Source organism: Lissotriton vulgaris, chromosome 4_1, assembly GCF_964263255.1.
Source record: "Lissotriton vulgaris chromosome 4_1, aLisVul1.2, whole genome shotgun sequence".
In the NCBI taxonomy this organism is placed as follows: domain Eukaryota; kingdom Metazoa; phylum Chordata; class Amphibia; order Caudata; family Salamandridae; genus Lissotriton; species Lissotriton vulgaris.
In genome coordinates, this window is record NC_141691.1 from 374,678,213 (window position 1) to 374,704,024 (window position 25,812).

Sequence of the window (25,812 nt, forward strand, 5' to 3'; positions counted from 1 at the left end):
AAAAATGTAACTGCAAAGCCCCACCGGGACCCCGCTCACCCTGGGGGCTAAGCTTAAAAATTGTCGGGAGTCAACAGTTATAATAGAAAATACATTTTTGGCACCTGGGAGGCCCTCTGAGACTTTCCACTAGGCCTAGGGTGTCCCCTACCCCCATTTATGTTTCTTACTTTTGTATTTAGGACAGGGGACTGAGTCCCGAGTCCTTAAATAACTGCTGGCACATCTTTGTTGATGTGGTGGAAGCCAATCAGTTAACATCTTTTGATCTGTTGCATTAGTTGATTATTCACAGTGCTAAATATCTAGAAATTCGGATTCTTAGTTTCTCAAAAATACCTGAATAGTTTACTCCAAGACACAAATAGCACACTTTTCAACCAAAATATATCTTTTGCCAAATTTGGTGTAATTCCGTTCAGACATTTTGGCTATAGTTCTGACTGCCCATATATACACACAAACTTACCAAATTTTCTGGAGATTCTGGAGTTTTCCATGGCTGTAAATAACATATGTTGCTGTCACCCAATTTCACTGTTGAAGAATGTGTTTTTGTGGCTGTGATACAAACTCATGAACTTCAGGTGTCAATAGTTAGCCGCTTTTACTGCTGAAACATACACCCAACATTATTAAAGGGAAGTTTTGTTTAATGCCTTCATACCATGGACTATGTAAGCTAATTTTGTGGGACATTAGTATCCGAATAGAGGAATAGCCTAAGGTACAAAGCACCCTTTGACTTGCAACCATTCTCGGTTGAGAGATCTTGTTGTGAGAAAATATTTCGATGTTGCTGAATTCTGCTGCTTCTCAGAGCAATTACCTGGGTGTAACACATATTGAATCAAATAGTCAAGAGAGAGTCCAGGACTAGTCTTCGGCTATGTGAAAGTGGGGTGTGAATGAGGCTTATGTACAGCAGCCTCGACCTCTTCAATTGAATCATCACACACGAAAGTCAAGGGGTCATTAGAGAACGCCCATGCATGGAACATTTGAGTAGGAAACCATAGGCGAGTTGTCTTCACTCACATGATAAACCATACGGAGACAAATGAGATAAGCAGACTAATGCTTTCCGTTTATTTTTTTAATGTACATCTTTAGTCAAATTCTTCATTTCTCCAGATGTCTCTGTTAACTGTCAGGTATCAAGGAAGAAAATTATACTGCAACTGGGATTTCAAATGACTATGTTGCATTCTGAAAAGAGAGAGCCATCAAACCGGGGGTAACATAAATGCAAGATGTTTAACATGCTGCTCAACATCATGGATTCCAGTCCGGTTAGACTGCAAGAAAAGGTACTTTTAGTTTTGTGTAGTCTGAAATGCAGCTCAAGGTCATTTTTTCTGATATGTTGTGTCCCTAAAATAAATAGCAAACCCCACCTCTTTTAGCATTAGTTTTAAATCCTACTTGTGAAATCTTTTCCATAGTATGGTGGCAGATTGTGCATCAAGTGAGATGAAAATTGTGTCGAGCTCTAAAAAGGGTGTTCCCTAAGAAATGTGTTGTAGCCACAATATGAGACGGAGAGTGGTGTGTTGATAACAAGATTTATTTAACTTAAGCAACAGGACATCAGCGCGCCCGCCGCCTGCAGTCAGCCTGTGAGAACTGACAGCTGGCATCCGGCGCTCAGCATAGAACCTTCGGCATTCCAGCATTCCACGGCGGTGCGTGGAGCGGAATGACGTCACAACATACCCCCCTTTCCTCTACACGCAGGTAGGGAATAAAAGGAAAACACTAGGAAGGAAAGGCATGTAAATGTCAGAAGCATAGAACATAACAATAAATCATCCGACAATGAAGTCATGCAAATGCTGAGGGGTTCTCCTGGCCCGTAAGGGTCTCTGATAGGATTGAGCTCTATGGAGATCAGGTGAGTCATCATTTGTGTTAAATGGCCTTTGACTATTGCTCAGGTTATCCCCACCAGGGCCTGGTGCCCTCACTCCTACACCTGTGCGAGCACTGTTGAGCAATTGACTGTCATGAGCCAACATGTACCCAGAACATGAATTCTTGGTAACCACTTTACTAACCACGCTTTTGGGAACATGATCTCGTGAGCAGTACTTTGCTACCCTACGTAGGTTCCACTTTTCACCATTCTCTAACACAACATAGAATGGGTGTGCTTCCTTTACCTGGAAGGGTCCTCGAAATTTGCATAAGCCTCTTACCCAGCGTCCGGAACGGACCTTGACCCAGTCACCAGCAATTATGCTGGACACATTCTTTTCCTGGTCGTGCACTCTACAGGAAGCATGCTCAGGAATGCTCACATCACATCCATTCTCTTTCTTTCCTTCAACCAATTCTCTGATCCACGGAGGCACCAGTTTGGAAGCCGGTTTCCTACCTCGCATGGCGACAAAGGGAATAGCTCCTGTTTTTGCATTTTCTGTCGTGCGATAGGCCCATACCAACTCGCTCAGAGTCTCCTCAATGTCAAGATTATTGGTTATTGCCAAACTTATCGCGCCCTTGATCATGCGATTGGCTCTCTCGACAATCCCATTGGATTGTGGGTTGTACAAAGTCGTGAACGTGTGTTTAATGCCACACTCACTCAGAAATTCTCTCATCTCACCAGAAGTTAGCTGAGTCCCGTTGTCCGTGATAAGGACAGCGGGATGACCCTCCTCCTTGAAAATCATATGCAAAACCTTAATGGTAGTTCGAGTGGTTATTTCAGGGAGTAAGTAGACAATGAGCCACCGAGTATGAACATCCATTACTACTAACCCAAATCTTTTGCTGGGGTGAACACCCGGCATAGGCCCAATGAAATCGAGGCATATGCTGTGCCACACTTCACCTGGGTCGTGGATGGAATTTGGGACAGATTGGGGTCCCACCTTGAGTCGCTTCTCACTTTCACAGCACTCACTGCACCTCTCTACCCAATATACCACCTCACCATCCATACCAGGCCACCAAAATTCATTCCTCAAACGTTTCCTCGTAATGGTTTGGCCCAGATGCCCTTCATGAGCCAAGTCAAAGAGTCTTTTCCGAATTTCAAGTGGGGGAATTATTTTGTCTCCACGCACGATGACCTGACCAGCAACGATTGACAATTCGTCAATGACTGCATTAAAAGGTCTAATGCTGATGGGCAAAGTGCTCTCCCTACGTCTACCTTTGGAAATGAGATTCATAACATTCTTTAGTACCTCATCCTTAGACATAGCTTCCACCCACTCTTTCTTACTGACTGCGCCGCTACTCCACTGAACTACATCTTCGACACTGGCGATGGCCCCTTCACTTTCTTTTTTAGATACACCTGTCCTGTCTACATCCTCCCAATTCAAGGACAGTCGTGACATGCAGTCGGCCTGTACATTGCGCCAACCTGAAATAAACTCGACATCAAAATTATATTCTTGCAGTCTAGAGGCCAACCTTGCTAGTCTGGCTGACCCCTTTCCTGTTCCACCTGGTGAGAGTATCTTCAACAATGGTTTATGGTCAGTGCGGAGTTTGAATCTACGCCCCCACACATACATCCTGAAATACTCCACACCCCAAGCGGCTGCCAGGGTCTCCTTTTCTATCACAGAGTAACAGCGCTCAGTGGTAGTCAGAGTACGAGAAGCGAACGCCACTGTTTTCTCATTGGTGCCGTCACACTGCGACAACACAGCTCCTACACCAGTATCACTTGCATCCACAGTAATGATGGTTTTCCCATCTACATTAAATGGAACCAAAATGCCTGCATTGCATATTTCTTCCTTAATGTCAACAAAACACTTCTTCTGATCATCCCCCCAACAAAACTTGATCCCTTTTCTCATGAGCACTTTTAGGGGTTCAGTCTTACTGGCAAAGTTCTTCACGAACTTGGAATAGTACTCGATTAGCCCAATAAATGAGCGTAACTGGTCTCTGTTGGTGGGGACTGGAGCCAATTTTATAGAAGCTAGTAAGTCTCTCTTTGGTTTTACACCATCTGACGAGATGGAATGCCCCAGATATTCCACCTCGGTTGCCAAAAATGTACATTTTTCCCTGCGTAATGTCAGACCAGATTCTAGGATTCGTGCTAGGGCATCTTTCAATGCAGAGTTATGGTCACTCACACTCTCACCAAATACCAAAATGTCATCCTGGAAGTAAATTACATTTTTTACACCTTTGAAAATCTCCGTGACCATTCTCTGGAACACGCTCGCAGCCGAACATAACCCAAAGGGCATCCTCGTGAATTGAAATATCCCCTCATTGGTGATGAAGGCTGTGAGGTGTTTTGATGACTCATGCAAGCGTATCTGATGGTAAGCATGACGAAGGTCAAGTTTAGAAAAGTATTTTGCCCCTTTTAGCATCACCATCAGTTCATTTATGTTGGGCAAGGGAAAGGTGTCAGGGATTACATTCTGGTTTAAACTTCTGAGGTCAACACAAAAACGTAATTTACCATCGGCTCGTTGTGAAATAACAACTGGGGAAATCCATGATGAGCACTCAATAGGTTCTATGACCCCATTGGCTAGCATCTCATCCAACATTTTCTTCACTTCCCCCCTTACCATGATGGGAACCTTTCTCAGTTTGTGTTGCACTGGGACCGCATTACTCTTCATCCTTATCTTATGTACGTATCCCTCCAGATTGCCCAGCTGATCTCTAAAAACACCCTTACCCCCTTCCAGGATGTCTACCACAGAGAGATCATCTACCACCATGACCTGTTCTACTGCATGTGGGTCAATTTTGATATGGAGGTCAAACTGGTGATACCACCCTAAGATTGGAGGTCCTGATTCTGCTACATAAACCTTACCCCTCACAGATCTTCCTTTAAAAACAATCACTGTTGCCATGTAACCAAGTATGTCTATCTTTTCACCCTGATAACCCCCTGGATTTATATCTTTTGGCAACAGCTTCTTATTTGGCCACTCCTGTTTGAACATTTTTTTTGGTAAGATAGTATATAGTGACCCCGAGTCAACCATCAAGTCAACTTTTTTATCACCAATGACAAACCCAGCCTTAGGCCTGTTTTTTCTCCTATCGTCTAAATTATGAGATTCAGTGAGAAGAATTTCTCCATCCTCCCCACCACCGCAAGATGAAGGTTCAACACACAAGATCCTATCAGGCTTGTAAAAGCATTCATATGTAGTAGACTCATCTGATAGCATTGCCACCTTTCCCTTGTTGGCATCCCTGCACATTCTTTCAAAGTGACCCCTCCGGCCACACTTTCTGCATTCCTTCCCAATGGCCCAACATTGTTTCGAGTCGGAAGCGTGGTAAGCACTGCCACACTTTCCACAAACTTTGTTCCCGAATCTACTTGGATATGCTCTACCCCTGTTAGCACTCTTCACACCTTTAAACTTGCTAGAGGCAGCTACATCCCCTTCACAACCCTCTACAACAGATGTTTCACCTTCACAAGACATGCTAACTTTGTTGTCCCTACGATCCATTTCTTTCATGCATGAGTCTGACTCCTCTATTATTTTTGCAATATCAATTGCATCCTTGAGAGAGGGGTCCTTTGCGGCCCATAAACGTTCCTGAGTCTTCCTGCTTCTACACTGAACGATAAGTTGGTCTCTGATCATTTCTTCAGTCATCGGGCCAAATTTGCACTTCAAAGAAAGTTCGCGAAGTCTTGTGACAAAGTCATCAATTGACTCTCCAACTCTCTGTGGCTGAGTATAAAACTTGTACCTTCTCAACGCTATATTAGTTTCCTTAGCAAATCTCAATTCTAGCCTTTTTCGTGCCTCCTCGTAGGCATCCTCAATGGGTTGACCTTGCTCATTTATTGCAACAGGCAAATATTTAAAAATATGTTGTCCTTCTTTGCCTAAGTTAGTAAGCAGAATTGCCTTTTTCCTGTTGCTGCTGTAGTCCAGCGCATCCAAGGCTTCCAGGTAATTATCGAACACTTCGATCCACTCATCCCACTCTATACTTGGATTCCCTGGCTGATTGAGAAAGTGAGGAGGCATAGACACTGCAGATACATCAAGAGCACTTACATCCATTTTAACTCAAATGTATGCTCCCAACCAATTCAAATGTCTTATTTCTAGGCACTGTCACATATAAGGTTCTGTCCATAGGCAAATGTGTTTTCTCAAAATTATGTGGCCAACATATACCACAATTTACCATGAGGTGGCGCTGTTGCCTAAGACTTACTGCTCTTTTCTGTTAAATGTGCCAATTACACGTGAATGTGAATACAAGACAGAGCGTAGCTTATTCACCTCGTAATTTCCTATTTTCTGTGTCAGTTTCATGCCAGAAGACTCGTGCTGCTTTTCATGCTCGGCTGCGCAGTGTTTAGATTCAATTCTTCACGCTTCCTTTTCGTGAAATATTTACTTATGACAAAAGACTCGAGCTTTCTATACTCTTCACTGCGCAACAGTTGTTTACATATAATCAAATGACTCTATTTTTCTTAGAGATCGCTCTGCTCGCGCTGTGTCAAACTTGTCATAACACCACTTTCCGCTCCTCACAAATCATGCGAGGTGTTATTACATTGGGCATTACTGTCAAAGTTACCAAGCTGGTTCTTCCAGAGTAAACCCACCACAGTGAAAACGTCGTTCATTCAAATGTGTCTCTTTATAATTCAGACATTGTCACGTAAATACACCATCGTCGCTCCTCTTTAATTTAATCTTTTATTTTACATGGAGTGAACGTTTTCCTCATTCTCTTTTAAATAACTTCATGCAAAGCATTCTTGTCAGCGCTCCGCTCTCGATCTCTAATCAGCTGTTGCTCCGATTGTCTGGGACAAATCTCTTTCGGTCTCCTCACACCGGCACAGACGCAATTTCCGCTTGTCTGTTCTAACAGCTGTCACACAGATTGCCAGAGACGTAATCTCTCTAGATCTCCTCACACCAGCACAGACGCAATCTCTTACTGTTTCTTCTTCTGCGCTCGTCTTTTCTCTCCGCGTGAAGGCACCCTTTGAAGGTTCACTTGCTTCACCTTTCACGCCTCAATATTCGCTGTATGCCCTGCTGCTCGCTGACTGTAGACTGACCCTCGTCGCCAAGAACATGTTGTAGCCACAATATGAGACGGAGAGTGGTGTGTTGATAACAAGATTTATTTAACTTAAGCAACAGGACATCAGCGCGCCCGCCGCCTGCAGTCAGCCTGTGAGAACTGACAGCTGGCATCCGGCGCTCAGCATAGAACCTTCGGCATTCCAGCATTCCACGGCGGTGCGTGGAGCGGAATGACGTCACAACAAAATGTATCTAAGACAAGCTTGCATGTAGTGAATAGAGTGTCTAAGTGTGAGGTTTAATAAGTGTGAACTAAAATCCGACACTTGACAGATATATAAATGGAGTTGCATTGAGCAAGGAACAACCCAAATCAGCCGTAATAAAAGATTTATGTACAATTTACACGGCACTATAGTAATAAGACAGAAGCAATAGAATACTTCACAAGGTAAATTTAAGAGCAGGGCTCATCTTGGCTGCTTGCTATCACTCGGAGAGTCGAGCCTACACTGGGAATAACTTTGTTATTCAATTGAAATTAAATATTATCGTAGACTCTGGGATAGCAGCAGTGTTCAACGGATACCACCATGTCACTTCCGCATAATGGCATAATTAGGACACCTGACGTTGTTTTACCATTGTGGCAAGTGGTTTTCCAGCAAGTTCAGTTTTTCTTTTCTACAGGCGACAGAGGGCATGCCTAGAGGGTCCAATGGCTGTTATTGGTGTGCTGGGGCAAGCCCTGGCTCACTTAGAACACTAATAGTGGGTATCCTTGCCATTTAAAAGTACAGATCAAATTGATATCAATTAGAACATCTCACGGCTGATTATTGTAACAGTGCTGTAAAATATTAATCGCACTTTATTCATTGCAATTAAAACGCTGATCTTTATCGTTAGCGCCTATGAATGGTTGACACGAATTTGTTTTACTCAGGTCACATAAGAGCTCTATCAGTGGATGTACAAAAGGGAAGAGGTGGGAAAAATTCTGACTTTCTATGACAATAATTTTCATTCCAATAAATCTGGATCTGGCAGCACAGACACAATGTAGTAAAACATTGCTTTGCCCAAGTGGACAAAATTACTTTTTGCATGAAAATTCTTTCCCAGATCCATAAAAGGCGATTTTAAACATTGGCATTGGCAGTTAAAAACTCCCGCATAAGCTTGTTATACCATGTTATGCTCCATCTGTTGTCCCTCATATCTTGACTTATGTTTAAGTAAGCGGAAGTGACTTGAAAGGATTTGCTGAGGATTTTTTTCACAGATAGAAATGAGGCAGATTTCTGCAAATTCTTGCAAATTGTTTCATTGATTTTTTGTCAGGTGAGTACATGGCAGTCAGACTCATCCTCAACCTCCCACACGGTACCCACATCATATCACATCACATCTCAGGTAGGCCCCCAGGCTCCCGATACACAAATGTGCTTATTTGAAATTCGACAGACACAAATCCAAGGCCCTACACAATTTAGGCCCCAACTACCTGAACAGTCGCATCTCCTTACACCAACCACCCAGACACCTCAGCTCTGCAAGACTTCTACTCGCATAGATCCAACACATACAGACAACCAGACCAGAAGGACGGGGTTCTCTTGCATCGCAGCCAAAGCATGGAACGATCACCCGTTCCACATCAGAGCCTCAACATCTCTTTTCCTACTCGGCAAGAAGCCGAAGACTTGGCATTTTAATCAATGCACTACACTAGGCAGAGCAAGGCACACACAACTGCTCAGTACCAGTATACCCTCATGGGTGATAATGCACTTAAAAAATACACATAACATCCAACACAGTGCAAAACAATTGGCAATGTTGCATTGCAGATGCGGTGCAAACAAAGCATATACAATTCACCTTTTAAATCTGCCCTTCTTTAATTAGTTCCTGATGGTACTTTCTTACTTCAACTTTCCACACATACTTGAAGTACGATGGAAAGGTCAATAATAAAAAAAAATATATATATATATATATATATATATATATATATATATATATATATATATATAAAACTAGATGAAAACTTGTTTATTCAAGTGATTCTATTTTTTATGCAAATGTATTTATACGGACATATAGACACTTTAGTTACATCTTGAATGTGTCTTTTATTTCCATGATCATGTGACACATGGAGGAGGTGGTAAAGTTTGGGTGTTAAGTGCACTATAAAAATAGAAAATGTACAAAACAAAAATTGCATGTGAACAAGGGCTCTGGGAGCCCGAAACGCGTTATGCACTCTCGCACAACTTGAGCAAATAAAAAAAGAAACTTAATATCTGGTCCTGTGGTCTGTCTCCTGGTTTTTCGTGTCTGGATGCAAGGAGTTTTTCGAGGATAATTACGGAGGTTGGCTTGCCTCCGCTAACAGACCCCTTTCCCTGAAGTGGCGTCCTGGTTTCAAGCCGGTGTTCTAAAGCATCCGTGGTGGATATTTTTCAGATGCTCCCTTAGCAGCCAAGCAGACTGAAACTACGCAAGGTGTGGATTGGCCATTTGGTGGCGGAGTCGGAGGGCTCCGTTTGTCGTTTGGAGAAGCATTACCGACGTAGTGAAGTAATTCGTGGCAGTACTAAGGTGGGAAAGCAGCGCTTTTGTGCGGACCGATTCACGAACGCCTCAAGAGGACTGATATACGAGCCCGAGCAGCAGGCAAGTTCGTGAACACATTTTACATTTATTTAAACAGCTCAAGTAAGTAAGTTGCGGGAGAGGCATGTCCGCTGAGGAGTTCCGTGCAAGGGAGGAGGAAGCCGAGGGGCTTTTTGAGCAGATCTCAGCACCGGGTCGGAGTGGAAGCACGCAGCCTCCAATTAATGCAACAACACGAGAGGGAACTAATATCGAAGCATTATATAAAGAACTGGAGAGGCAGAGGCGCTTGGAAATCACCAAATGGTGGGAGCATTACTCCCTATCAAAATATGTGTCTGCAGGGCGGGTGCCAAGAGGATTAAGAATATTACTTGCACCTAGCTTTGAAAAACCAAACCCATTAATGCTTAAGGAATGGGGGAAAACAATTTAGCTGCATCCATGAACTTGGTTCGGATTTTAATAAAATACGCAGCCATAGACCGAGCAGAGATCTTGCTAAACATTGAAAAAATTCAGGAGGATATTAATAAAATCACGGAAACTGAAAATTCAAGAAAACTAAAGGATGCTATGCTGGAGAGATTAAAAAAACATGGGGATAAAATCAAAACAAGGAAAATAAGCAAATTCGCAAGAGACCAAGCAGACTATGCCAATGGGCAGATATTTACTTTTGCACGGAAGTACAATAGTACAAAACGACAGAAATACATGGGAAAGGATAATAAACAGCAAACCACAACAGCTACAACAACAAACGTAAGCGCAGGTATAAGTGGTGGAGTCAATGATGATACATTGAGCGTAACGTCAATGGAATCAAATACCCTTTCAAGTACATCAAGTGTTTCTAGTGTGGATTTGCTAATTCCACAACCGGAGGCAATCTTCAACATAGAGCAAGAGCTTGATTTTTTAGTACAGGAAAGACTTTCAACACTCCGACCACGGCAAAAGAACTTAGCCGGAAACGCAGGAACACAAGGAGACGCGAGAGGCGACGAAGGCAAAAGCAAAAAAGCACAACAAAAGAAACAACAAGGTTGGCGGAAAAAGAAACAGCAGTAAATAACTCCGTCATCAACCTTTCGGATGTTGTTCTGACAAAAGCTGAGGAACAACTTTTGGCACTGGGATTAAATCACTGCCCAGCACAATCATTCAAGTATGCACCAACTCGCGTTGATGTGTTCTGCTACATACGTAAACTGAAACTTAAAAAATTCTTTGCTCTGCAAAAATTGAAACCCGGAGTTCCTACTAAAACTGCTGCTACGATCTCAGGGGCTCCTGAGATAATGGCAGCTGATGTCCCCTTATTTCTGGATATGCACGATTTAAACACCTCACTGGTCCCACAGTCAACAGCTCAAGATGAAGAAGCATCAACCCAAAGACGCTTGAGTAAAATTGACATGGTACAGAAAGGTGCTGGATTAACTCCATATAAAGGCAAGTCTGATTTTGTACCATTAATGGCAAAGGATGCAATAGATACTTTTCATGACTGTGTGATTTCAGAGGTAAAAACACTCTATAAGAAAGTCAACAGCAAAAAGACACAAGAATTCAGTCAACAACAGGCAAACTATTTTACTTTGATGAAGAAGCTAGGTACCAATCCTAATATTGTGATAAAAAGAGCGGATAAAGGTGGCAACTTGGTCCTTTGGCCAAAATCTGACTATATCACTGAAGCACATAGGCAATTACATGATGACAAATGCTATTTAAAGTCGAGCAACAAAGAATATGGTCAGGCGAAGGATAATCTTTACAAGTTGTTAAATAAATTGAGGAGAGAAGGCTTAATATCAGGAGAGGAGTTCAAATTTCTATACAATGAATTCCCCACACAACCAGTCTTCTACCTTATCCCAAAGGTCCACAAAGGTATCTCGCCGTTATCTGGGAGACCAATTATCTCAGCAATAAATAGTGTGGGTGAGAAAGTGGGCCAATATATAGACTTCTTCTTGCAAGAACCTGTGAAACAACTACCAAGTTATGTAAGAGACACTACTGACTTTCTGAAAAAACTTGAAACAGTAGAATGGCAGGAAGATATGGTACTAATGACGCTAGATGTCGAATCATTATACACTAGGATAGCCCATAAGGATGGTCTCAATGCAGTTAAACACTTTTTGGGACTCAGACCTGCACATTTCTACGAACATAACAAGGCAATATTAAGCCTAATAGAATGGAGTTTATGCAATAACTTTTTTGCCTTTGAAAAGGATGTTTGGCGTCAAGTGAGAGGTGTAGCAATGGGGGCCTGCTTCTCACCCAGCTACGCGTGTTTACACGTTGGCTGGTGGGAGGAGCAGGTCCTCAACAGGACACACAAGACCTGGGTGGATGAAAAAATCGTTAAATTCCTCAGATACATTGACGATGTATTCATTGTGTGGCAAGGTGAAATTGATGAAGCGATTAACTTTGTTAAGGAAATCAATATTAATCACTTAAATCTGAAATTCACATCCCACATTAGTAAAAAGGAGGTTGAGTTCCTAGATGTTAAAGTGTACATAGATAATGATAACAGGATTCAAACAACACTTTTTAGGAAACCAACCGCCGGGAATACCACCCTACACGCCTCAAGTCTGCATCCCAAACACACCATCCATAGCATCCCGTATGGAGAAATCCTTAGATTGAAAAGAATCTGTAGCACCAATGAGGATTTTACTAACTGTGTGAGGGACTTGGAAACTAGATTAAGGGAACGAGGCTATTCCAAGAAGATCTTTGACCAGGCTTTGAAAAAAGCTAGTTTTAGAACCCGTGACAGCCTTTTTGCGATCGATGACAATATGGAAGAGAATTTCTCTTCAAATGTTGACATCGAAATTGATACATGCCCCAGGTTCATCACAGCATTCAGTGACCAGGAGAACACAATCAGGAAAATTATCACCAAAAATTGGCCCATTATAATGACAGATTCGGTCCTAGGAGCATTGTTACCACCTAAACCCACGATTACCTTTCGTAGGGCACGGAGTATGGGAGCTATTTTAGACCAACCAAGTCCTGAACTTAAACAAAAGAGGAATTGGATGCAGACCGCAGGAGGATTTCGCAAATGTTCCACCTGCAGGGCATGCAAATTTGGTGTCAATAAAACCCACTACCATACCCCATTCAGTGAGACCGCAATTCCAATTGTAGGTCAATATACATGCAAAACTGAATTTGCGGTATATGTCCTGACGTGCACTTGTGGCCTTAATTACATCGGCAGCACCAGCAAACAAGTGCATGTCAGGATCCTACAACATCTACGGGCAATTTTACACAATGACTCAAACTACCCAGTGGCACGCCACTTTGAGTCTACACACAATAGAGATGTAAATTGTTTATCTTATTATGTAGTGGGAGCAATACCAAAACTAAGAAGAGGTGGTAATAGGGATTTGAAATTAAGGCAGTTGGAATCCAATATGATATTGGAATTCGACAGTAAAAGCCCTAATGGCCTTAATAATACAGAAGATTTACATACCTTCCTCTAATATCCCTCAATACTCTATTCTGCAATTCTGGAATTATTTACAAGTGGTCTAGTTGGTATTAAACAAATCTGGATTTTCCGCTCTCAGGCAGTCAGGTTCCCTGTTGCCTGGAGTATGCTTTATCTGTTTGCACATATAACAACGATATTCCTAAACATTTCTTCAAATTTCCGTTCCGTCTAGTCAGGTTCCCTGTTAGGCGGAAACTAATGAATCCTCTTGAATCATTCGCTATTTTGTAAATATATGTAACATATTACTTGTACTTATTTTGATTTTCTACACAATTTTTATACACAGGGTGTTTTAATAAGAGTTAACTATTTATGATTATACTTGCTTGGATTATCAAATGCTTTTATCATGAATTTTAATTGAAGCAAAATGTGGTTTTAACCCAATTGTTGACAATATTGAAATAAGGCAAATTTGTTTACAAGTTGGTATTTCATGCACATGGTCACTTTCTCTTCCTCTAGACAAAACATAGGTCATAATTAATCTTTTGCACTTTTAGGACATGCACTGTTTGCACTTTAAAAATAGCACTTTAAGATCTTACCCATCCATCAGTTTGATCTCATTGAACAATCTATAAATTCTAACTATTTAAAGATGGAAACTTTTTTAACATACTCCCCTCCCTTTTTTTTCTTGTTCCCCTCTAGATACAAATATTTGATGGATTTATCCAGAGACTGCAGATGAAAACTTGTTTATTCAAGTGATTCTATTTTTTATGCAAATGTATTTATACGGACATATAGACACTTTAGTTACATCTTGAATGTGTCTTTTATTTCCATGATCATGTGACACATGGAGGAGGTGGTAAAGTTTGGGTGTTAAGTGCACTATAAAAATAGAAAATGTACAAAACAAAAATTGCATGTGAACAAGGGCTCTGGGAGCCCGAAACGCGTTATGCACTCTCGCACAACTTGAGCAAATAAAAAAAGAAACTTAATATCTGGTCCTGTGGTCTGTCTCCTGGTTTTTCGTGTCTGGATGCAAGGAGTTTTTCGAATATATATATATATATATATATATATATATATATATATATATATATATATATATATATATATATACATACAAAATTATATATTTAAAGACCTTCTAGATTCTTTTACTTGCATTTTTTGCAATGGAACAGTCACCAGGAACAATATGTTGGAAGAACCAATTTCTGGATACATGTGAACTCGTAGAAAGACAACATATCCTATTAAGTTGGAACCTTTTTTAACAAATGGATCGAGAAACTGAAACATATTGTCACTCGCTTTTCTCGTGACATTAGAACAGCTCAATGTGATTATTTCAGTGCCACTTTGGTAAGCGATTAGTCTTTCATAGTATATAATAGCACTGATAAAATGACCCATCCTATATCTTACAGGTAACAGTGACAACTTTGAATCACTGTTTATCAATATCTCTCGAGCCAGATCACCATACATTTTTGGCTAACAATGACAACATGTGTGTCATACTCCGAACTGTATTCATAAAACGCATCCACAAAAACTGCAGCTTTTTAAGCCGCGGTCCGTGAATATTACAGCGGTGGCGAGGTGGGGCCTCGTTGGGAGGGACAATGCTGAGAGCAAATTAAATAAATAATTCTTTTTCCTCTGCACCGTCCCTCGAAATCCCCCCAACACAGTCCCACCACTCCACCTCTGTTACCTGCACGGACCGCGGTCGGTTCTCTCTTTGTCAAAAATGCCTTAAGCCATATTAAAAAGCAACTCAACCAGTGGCGGCTCACCGAGGGAGTGATGCGGGGTGGTGAGGCGGAGGAAGGGCAGAGTGGGGGGTAGTGGACTCCAACATATGGCAGAATGGAGTAAACTAAGTAAATAAATAAATAAAACAATTAACCTTACCTGTGCTGCATCACAGCATTGAAGATGCAGCGAGTGCAAGGTAAATTATTTTATTTCTTTATTTACTTAGTTTACTCCGTTCCGCCGTATGTTGGAGTCAACCACCCCTCAACCCTGCCTCTTCACCACCCCGCAGCACTTCCTCGGTGAGCCGCCACTGGAGGGAATACCAGTAGATGCAAACAACTTTCTAAACTTGTCATTTTAGGACACCACATTGTCAGCTTCACATTGATATGGAGAACGTTTTCAGAGTCTGGGACTGATGCTAACTATATACCTGCATGGGGCCTCAGGGATATAAAGATTCCTTTTGTTGCTGAGACATTCTTGGTCTCTCCTGTTGTTGTATTGAATATAGGGAAGATGCTTTGAAGATGACCTGAATGTTGCAGAGATGTTTCAGCAATGACATCTGTGACAGAGGTGGCATCTTCGACCTAGAATAAGTTTTGCTGGGCGTTTTTGAGACAGGACATTTAATTTATTTTTTGAGATCAGATATTTTTATGCGTACTACCAATTGATTCTTTTTGAAAATGTAAGACAAGATATTTTGGAAAGTAGGAGGAACTATTTTTGGGGCGTTCCGAATGCAGCTAGTTTCAAGTCTTTTTATGGGTAGACAGGCACTGCTTCTTATTTCTACTGCTTTAAAATAATCCTACCCAATATACATAATTTGCCAAATAAAGGTCTACAGAAATGCATCCTAAGTTGTGTTGAGAGACAGACACAATTCTTGTAATTTTGTCATAGTGTACATTGTAACCATGTCATGCATTTTGTATTCTAGATCATTCTTCAATCAATGCACAAATACAAACCAAGAGTTCACGTTATTGTTCAGGATTCCAGATTTGATCTTTCGCAGATTCAATCTCTGCCAGCGGAAGGAGTTAAAAGCTTCTCTTTTTCTGAAACCGAATTCACTACTGTGACTGCTTATCAGAACCAGCAGGTGAGATGGTGATCATTTGGAACTTAGTCCGACAACCTTGCAAAGTGAACTGTATTTCTCCACATTAAGTAATTCAAGTGGGACGATTTTATAAGCAGAGTATTCGGTAACATGTGAAATAAAGATTGCCAGGCTTTGTTCACTGTCCAACCCGTATGGTAAGATTGGGGGTTATTACCATTCAGAATAACGTTATTGTGCCTATAAAAGCTGCTACTATACTCTGAGCCATGGGTACTCACAAACTTTCTCTCAGGGGCCAAATTTATAGTGTGGTTTGTGTCTGAGGACCGCTCCGGTGGGGGCGGGCCAGAAGGGGGGGGGCGGGGCTAAAGCAAAAAATAATTGTGACCATGAGGTTGAACACAGGTCCCTGCAGCAGATGCCTTCGTCCACTGAGCCACCAGACCGGCATACACACATCTCTCTTTCTCCCTCCCCTCTCTCTCTCTCTCTCTGTCTACCTCTCTCTCCCTCCCTCCCTCTCCCTGTCTCCATCTGTTTCCCACCGATTGTCTCCCTCCGTCTGTCTCTCTCTGTCTGTCTCCCTCTGTCTGTTTCCCTCTGTCTATCTCCCTCTGTCTGTCTCCCTCTGTCTGTCTCCCTCCATCTGTCTCCCTCCATCTGTCTCCCTCTGTCGCCCTCCCTCTGTCGCTCTCTGTCTCCTCTGTCTCTCTCTGTCTCCCTCTGTCTCCCTCTCTCTGTCTCCCTCTGTCTCCGTCCCTCTGTCTCCCTCTGTCTTGGTCCCCCTCTGTCTCCCTCCCTCTGTCTCCCTCCCTCTGTCTCCCTCCCTCTGTTTCCCTCCCTCTGTATCCCTCCCTCTGTCCCTCCCTCTCTGTCTCCCCCCTCTGTCTCTCTCCCTCTCTGTCTCCCTCCCTCTCTGTCTCCCTCTCTGTCTCCCTCCCTGTCTCTCTCCCTCTCACTGTCTCCCTCCCTCTGTCTCCCCCCCTGCCTCCCTCCCTCTGTCTTCCTCCCTGTCTCCCTGTCTCCTCCCTCTGTCTCCCACCCTCTGTCTCCCTCCCTCTCTGCCTCTCTCTGTCTCCCTTCCTCTCCCTCCCTCTGTCACCCTCTGTCTCCCTCCCTCCCTCTGTCACCCTCTGTCTCCCTCCCTCTCAGGGCCGGACTGGCCATAGCGGGCACCGGGTGATCCCCCGGTGCGCTGCACGGGTGGGGGCCGGTTTTGGGCCCCTGGGGGCCGTTTTTGTTACAGGGCCGTTTTTGCAGCATAGCTGCAAAATCAGCCCGGTACCAAAATCGTCTGAAAACCGTCCCCGGCAAAGAGCTCGGCGGCACCTCCAACCCGCCCGAGTTGGGGTGGGGGGGCGGCCGAGCACTTTGCCTGGGCCGGTTGTGGTTCCCAGTCCGACCCTGCTCCCTCTCCCTCTGTCTCCTTCCCTCTGTCTCCCCCTGACTGCCTCTCTCTGTCTCCCTCTCTGTCTCCCTCTCTCTGTCTCCCTCCCTCTGTCAACCTCTGTCTCCCTCCTTCTCCCCCTCTGTCTTCCTTTCCTTCCCTCTGTCTCCCTTCCTCTCTCTCCCTCTCTCTCCCTCTGTCTCCCTCCCTCTGTCTCCCCCTCACTGCCTCTCTCTGTCTCCCTCTCTGTCTCCCTCCCTCTGTCAATCTCTGTCTCCCTCCCTCTCCCTCCCTTCCTCTCCTTCCCTCCCTCCCTCTCCCTCTGTCTCCCTTTCCCTCACTTTGTCACCCTCTGTCTCCCTCCCTCTCCCTCCCTCCCTCTGTCTTTCCCTGACTGCCTCTCCCTGACTGCCTCTCTCTGTCTCCCTCTCTGTCTCCCTACCTCTGTCAACCAGTGTTTTCCACCCTCTCCTTCTCTCTCCTTCCCTCTGACTACCCTCTCCCTCCCTCTGTCATCTCACCCGGTGTGTGTGTGTCAGCCCTCAGCCCGGGCTGAGACAGCGTCCCTGGCACACACTCACACACAGCCGCACCCCAGTACTTCACAGGTCTTTAAAAGACCATTTACATGTTAATGGGACTTTGTTGTATTTCTCCTCTTAGCGCCCCTGTATCTCCACTCTGACAATCACTGGAATCCCCGGCCCCGACAGAGCAGAGTCTCTCAGAGGCCGGGCTGCTGCAAACGGCAGTGTTTGCTGACACAATTTTTTTAAACACAGGTACGATGTCTGCAAGGCCCGCGGGCCACCAAGGAAGGCTTGCTGGGGCGCTGGCGGCCTCCGGGCCGCACTATGAGAACCCGTGCTCCAAGCACTGACTGGTTCAAAACTCATTGTGTACCAGCCAATCACGTCACTCCAAAATCCAAAAAGAGTAATACAATTTAGATTTGCACAGTAAGAAGAGCAAAATAAAAAACCTCTTCCAGAATATTTTAAAACACCCCCCTTTCTATCACGTTTAAGTGCAAGCAAGCTTTCATATCAATTTAAGGGAAACAGCAAAAAACTGCGGAAAACCTGTCTATATGTGCTTTTTTACTTTATTTATACATCATTTGCTACATTGTGAAAACAGTGTCTGTATTGTTTATATTTAAAAATAAACAAAGAAGTATTTTCACTATTTGTGGCCACAGATAGGAAGAGAAACATTACAAAACAAACCATGATATCTAATAAAAGGTTTCTATGTGGAAAGACGTTATCTATGTCAGTCTAAAACACATTTTCTCTCCTTTATCAGGACTTGAGTTCGGTCAGACTAGCATCATATTAACCAATAGGGTTGTTCGACACGGTCATAGAGATTCATTGATAAAAAGTGATGGCAAAAAGACCAGCTGCCCCTGGAACTTGGTTAGGCTTTGCAAATGTACCCTTGCAACAAGTAAATACGACTGGAAAATAACACAGCATAAGCATATCTAAAAGACATGGCATAACAAGGACGCTATATTTCAGATGTTTATTGTTACCTATCTCAATGATTCTCATTTTATTAAACCCAGAAGGGTCAAAGGTCAAGTGATCCTGCCATGACTGCTGGCTTTGAAGCTGGGGAGCCGGGTTCGAGTCTTGTAGGAGGCTCACACATCCTGTGATTCGGGGCAAATCGCTTACAGCCTGATTCATGAAGCTAAATTGCGCTCGCAATAGATGCGAAAATGCTATCGCGGGCGCAATTTCCCTAATCGGTATTCACCACGAAAATAGCAAATTCGCTAACACAGAATTGCGAAATCGCTAAAAGATTCGCAGAATCCCGGCAGTAGACCAGTTGCGAATCGGAAATAGCGAGAAATCACGGATTCTGCGATAAAAATAGCGAAATCGCAATATCCTCGCAATCGGGGTTCATGAAAAATCGCAATTAGCGAAAAACCCCAAAATCGCAGTTTGCGAGGCGCAATTTAAGGACAACCCACAGCAGGTGGTAACCATCAACCCATAGTAAAAAAGAAAGTGAAAAACCGTTGGCCAATCAGCAACTGGTGCTGGCCTGACCAAACACACTTAAGGAGAAGCAGCATCAGCATAAGGAGTGTCACAATGCCAGGAATGTACATGGTGGTCAGGCAGCGAAGGCTACAGCGAGCAGCACGGAGGAGACGCAGAATCCACGCCAGGATATTCCGCCAGCGGGTCACCCTGCTGGGCCAAACCAGAGAGCAAATATACGCAAAGTACCGCCTGAATGGGGCAATGATCATCAAGCTAATTCAGGACCTTGACCCCCTGATGCAGCACCCAACAAGGCGGACTAATGCCATGCCAACACATGTCCAGGTATTGTGTAGCCTGCACCTCCTGGCCTCCTGGAGCTTCCAGGGGATAGTTGCGGCTGCTGGGGGGATATCCCAGCCCACCATGTCCCGCTGCCTAGGGAGTTTCCTTGACGCAATGCTGATCCAGCTACACCACCACATCAAATTTCCAACAAGCCAACAGGATTTGGATGAGACCAATCTTCACTTCTACAATGTCGCCCATTTCCAACACGTGATAGGATGCATTGACTGTACCCACATCCACATCTGCCCACCAGCTGCAACGGAGTACATGTACCGCAATCGCAAGTCCTACCACTCCCTCAACAACCAGATGGTCTGCAATGCTAAGACATACATCACGGACATAGTGGCACAGTACCCGGGGAGTACACATGACTCATTCATATTCCGGCACAGCGGCCTCCACACATGACTGTCCAGGGGAGACTTCGGGGAAGGACACCTACTTGGTAAGTACACTTTGCCCACAATGTCACACTGCGATGAAGTAGCTGCGCTGCACAGGCACTCACCCTCTGCTCCTCTCATTCAGGTGACAGTGGCTACGCCCTGCGTGAATACCTCCTCACCCCATACCTCAACCCTGCTACACCACAGCAACGGCGTTACAACGTATCACACATACGCACAAGGAATTGCATTGAGAGGACTTTTGGGCTACTGAAGAGCAGATTCCGCATACTTCACAAGACAGGTGGGGCCATGTACTACAGTCCTGATGTGTGATGCCGCATTGTGGCTGTGTGTGCAATACTACACAACATTGCTACCAAGCGCCGGATACCTGTAGACATCTCTGGCAGTGAATCTGAAGGGGACGACCGGCCACCTGCACATGTGCGCCATGCACGCGGGGAGAACCCAGCTGAAGGCCACAGACGCAGCAACCACATCATAATGAACAGTTTCTAGTGCACCCTCACCCAACAAATCACAATTGCATGCAAATTGAAATAATGACAGAACGCCAATGTGTGATGCTATAATAAATATTATTGTTTGATTCACAATAATAGTGCAAGTTGCCATCCTTCCTATGCAATCAGTATTGCCCCTTACTGCTGCGTCCAAAACACAGGGCAGGCTTATAGTGTCAGCCTGTGCCTGTAAAAGTACATGTTAGTCAGGTGCGCCTCCGGCGTGAAGCGCCCAAGCGCCTCTCCGGCTCCTCCTCTGCCACCGCACGTGACCCTGCAGTGGGCCTGTTGATACGTCTCAACACCGCTACCTGTGAGGCAGACTGGCTGCTCACACTTGAGGTGCCCTCGCTGGCATCGTCCCCCCCGACATTGCGAGGTAGAGCGGGATGTAGTGCCATAACGGCAGTGGTGAGGTGCTCTAATACTCTGGCCACATTCTCGCAGCATTGAATTAGCTGCTGCTGCTGAGCCAGGGACCGTCGCGTTAGCTGCGACGTGGCATTCCCGATCACGTAGTTCGATCTAGTGTAAGCGGACAGCCGCGTCAGTAGCTGCCGGTGGCGGCGGCGGGCGGTGTTGCGCTGGGATATCAGAGCAGATGTGTTGGCCTCCATGGCTGCCGTCATGCGCTCCATCCGCTCAGCCACATTAGCCACATTGTGGCCTATATTATCTAGCTGCATCTGTATGGCCCCATGCCGGCGTGCCTGCAGCTGGTGAATGCGTAGCATTCTACGCTCTATACTCATGCTCAGCAAGCGCACTTCCATCCCCCTCCTGGCGCCTGATTGCATTGTTCTGCAGGCGAGCCCTGCCACGCCTGCTCTGCTGGCTGGCCACAGTGGGTGGCCGCTGTGTCACCGCTGTCGCTGGACCAGATGTGGATGCTCCAGCTGCTGGTGGAGTTGAGCTAGGCGTAGATGGTGCGCCAGACGGTGGAGGCACAGATGTTGTGGGCCTGGCTGCAGGGGTAGATGGTGCGCCAGACGGTGGAGGCACAGATGTTGTGGGCCTGGCTGCAGGGGTAGGTGCTGCGCCAGACAGTGGAGGCACAGATGTTGTGGGCCTGGCTGCAGGGGTAGGTGCTGCACCTGTTGGTGCAGGCTGTGTTGGTAACGGCACCTCCTTGGCATCCAGTGGTTGCTCATCGATGAGCAGCCTGTCACTGTCGCTGCTGTCTGCGCCACCTGTGAGGGGAAGTGGACGTTCATTAGTTGCATGTATCTGTCACACGTGCAGTTGCTACATGCATGCTGGATGACATTCCCTGACTGGCTGTGGCATTGCGTACTTTGGAACCTGTCTGGCTGCATTGGGGTACTTGTACATTGTGGCCACACTACATGTCCCACAATGCTTTAGGGCATTACCTAATGTGCACCGATGGCATGACTTTGGAATATTATGGGAGGCTATAGGGTCATGGCCATTCATAGGGGACAGGGTCGCAGTCGCATGCCACTTACCTTGGCTCTCTTGGGTGGGGCGGGATGAGTCCAGTCTGGTGACTCCAATGCACGCCTCGGGCTCCAACGTGTCCTCGACGCGGTCCTCCAGGGGGGTGTTTGGAGGGACTGTAGGTCCTCCCCCTCCAGTGGCCAGGGACTCTCCCAGCCTCTCGGCAAGCTTCTCCTTGGCACGACCTCGGAGGTCGTACCACCTCTTCTTTAGTTCTTCAAGTGACCAGTCTGCCACGCCCACGGAGTTCTCTGTGGCCGCTATCCCGACCCAGATTCTCCGCTTCTCCTGCTCAGGCACCCTCCTTGACTCTCTCCCAAACAGTTTAGAGTGGTTCTCCACCACCCCTTCGATGAGGTGCTCCAACTCCTGTTCGGAGAACTTCAGTTTTCTCTTGCACCCGGTATTGCTGGGCCCAGGTACAGCCTCCTCTGCCATTGCTGCAGTGAGATTGGGTGTGGTATTCCAAGTTTGCAGGTGTCCTTGCAGGAGCTGACTCAGTTGCTGCCTCGAGGTCTGCCTCACTGTGGTGAATGGGGGTGGGAACTGGCTGCTTCCTGGTTGTGATGTCATCACTGTGCTCGAAATGCGACTTCCCGTTTTCCCGATCTCGCGATTTTGCGATCTCGCATTTAGCGATCTCGCAATTAGTGATATCGCTATTTGCGATATCGCAAATCCTACACGGATGTTGCCAAAAATAACGATTATTCTGCGATTTTCGATAATCGGAAACGCTTTTTGCGGCTGCGTGCGAATCACATTTTTTTCTCGCAAAAATTCATGAATACTGATCTGCGATTTCTAAATTGCGATTAGCAGTTAATCGCAATTTGAAAATCGCAGATTCCGGTTTTCATGAATCAGGCTGTTAATCTCCCTGTGCCTACAAAAATGAATGTGTACGTTTGTAATGCAACTGGTACTTATGTAAAGCGCTGTGATACCTTCGGGTCTACTTTGCGCTTTATAAACATGCAAAAAATGTTTACATTTCAGCAGTGAATACTTTAGTCAACTGCGCCACGAGATCTGGAAAATAACACCCTGCTTTAAAGACTTGTGCACAAATAAATAGAAAATACATTTTTGGCACAAAAATGTTAGTACATCTCTGGGAGATGCGTCACGTTGTAAAGCCCTGTGCCAGAAGGAGGCGTTCCTGCGCAGGGGTGGGGGGTGTTCCGGCGCAGGAACGCCTCCTAAAAGTAGCTTAGTGAAATCTACAAGATTTCACTCAGTCACTTTGGGGCCCATGCTGCGTCAAAACCCTGCGCCTGCTTGAAGCAGGTGTAAGGATTGATGCAGCATTAACAAGATAGGGCCCCCAGAGTCTTGCTGGAGCTGCGTCGCGCTTGCGACACAACTCCAGCAATGCACCGCCTTTACGGCACAGATGCGTCACGCATCTGTGCCGTTTTTGCCCATTGGTGCGTCGCATTTACAATGGTGGCGGAGTCATGGCGCACAATAAGTGGCGCATCCCTGCTGATATGCAGGGATGCGCCACTTATTGTAAATCTGCCCCTATATCTTTAGCTCAACTTTCTAAATGTGACCTTTTTGTTTATATTTCTTCATGAGGTGCAAATGTCTCTTAAAACTTTTTTCCTCGTTTCTTCACATGAAAAATATGTTTCCCGTGTGAAGAAAAGCTTTTTCATAAACCCCTGTAGATGTAAAGGTGCCTGGATTTTCACACTCCATTTACAAATACCTCCCAACTTTTTTTTAGAGTAGTTTTAAATGTGTAAATGCCATTGAAAAGCTATTACAATATTTTGTGAATATCGCAAAGACACAACTAATGGTTTCAACACACTTTCCCACATGTCCCCTAAAAATACGTCATCGTTGTAAGCATCAAATGTATTCTGCAAGGTTAAATACGTTTTGTGTGCAACATTTGATACATAGGTGTAAAATATTATTAAACTGGGTCCATTGGAAATGCATCTTGTTTGGTGGTAAACATGAATTAATGTGTAGGCTTTTCAGTGAATGTGTAACTTAAAAGTAAAATAAAGATTAAAAAGCTTTTATTTCGTATTTGGAATTTGATTCTTGCTTTTTCTCGGAGGCATGCAGATCACATGTTCTTTATATTACATACCAAGGCCTCATAAGAATGTTAATACTCTGTGTAACATGCATTACAGACATGAAACATAACAAATGAAATAAAATAATACAATGATAAACAGCGAGGTAGTGTATACTTCGACTGCAAAGTGATTGGATGTCAATATGTTATGATAATGAAAAAACAACAATTTTACTTGAAGTGTTTTAGAAAGTAGAAAATATCATTTGAAAGCTCAAATTCAAGAAAGTACAGCATAAGCTTTATATGTTTATTTAGCTCATGCAATTCACATTAATGTTGTTCCTTTGACATTGATAGATTACCAAACTGAAAATTGACAGGAATCCTTTTGCTAAAGGCTTTAGAGACCCTGGAAGAAACAGGTAAAAACATAATAAATTAATGAAGATCCTGAATGCCTATAGCATAATAAGTGAATGTAAAAATGCAAAGCAGATATATTATTCAATAAGTTAAAGGTGTTTTATTCTCCAGTCAACATGTCTCTAAGCTATGTAACTAATTCACTGAAAAACAGCCATACATTTGTGTAGGGGCAACATGCATCAAACAAATGTGCAGATTCATGGAGTGTGTCCATATGCTCTGAATTACAACTGAGACGTATGGCTAGGGGGATGGCAGTCCACAAAGATAAATACCGTATTTGCAATTTTAGTCCAGTCCTCTTTATAGAGCTGGTTTGATGTATGCTGTTTTAATGTGCAATGCCGTAGATAATCCATGATTATGCACTGATGGACTCTGCTGATAGGGGCTCATTGATACTTACATGTCTTAAACTGTGTTTCTGTCCTGTTATTTACTTACCATGCAAGCATTTCCTGAGCATTGGAGTGTGGGTGTGCCATGCAGGTAGGCAACATGTTTGTGGTTGATAGGATCTGCAACAGTAGGTGCTCTTTGTAGCCTATCATTACATTTATGGCACAGTACAGTGACAATGATTGATTTGACTGGTTTATTGTGTCACTAGTTTACTGTGCCTGTGTTACTAGAGAGGTGGCTCCTGGCTCACTCCCGTAAAGTTCAGCTGCTGTGTACTCAACCAATGCTTGACCTGCATTGGGCTTGTGTGCAGCGCAAGGGTGTACCTGTGCCTGAGGGATAGTACAGTGCAGGAGAAATAGTGCAAGGCATTGCATGTGCAGTGCACAGTTCTGTATGTGGCAGAGAGATGGTACAAAGCAGAAAAAATTGTGCGAGCGATTGACGTGAGGATGTATGTGGACCTGCAAGATGGTACAGTGCACGAAGAATAGTGCAAGCAGTTGCGTGCGCACACTAGGATGTGTGTGTGCTTGTAGAAAAGACCATCATATTGGAGAAATCGCATGGTGTTGCATGACCGCTCTAGGATGTATGTGTGCCCAGAAACAGGCACATCACATTGTAGACTGCATGCATCTGAATGTGTTTGTGTGAAGGAGAATGTGCTCAGAGGATAAAAAACAACACATCAGTATAATAGATCATACACCAGGTATTCACCACCAAGTACAACTGTCATGCACAGTTGTATAAAGAGTTAGCACATTAATCTTATCCATGCTGTTATATATTCGCTTATGCACTACGAGGCCT

At 44.4% G+C, this 25,812-nt stretch overlaps 1 protein-coding gene across 2 annotated transcripts in view; it reads left to right on the forward strand.

Annotated features, from left to right (window-relative positions):
- The window catches only part of TBX22 (T-box transcription factor 22), a 108,342-nt gene that overhangs the window by 39,654 nt on the left and 42,876 nt on the right, over window positions 1-25,812 (forward strand). For both annotated transcript variants that reach the window (XM_086966776.1, XM_086966777.1), the window contains 2 exons: window positions 15,872-16,036; window positions 24,526-24,590. In XM_086966776.1, the coding sequence (XP_086822902.1) occupies window positions 15,872-16,036; window positions 24,526-24,590 (230 nt within the window). The remainder of the gene's footprint in view (window positions 1-15,871; window positions 16,037-24,525; window positions 24,591-25,812) is intronic.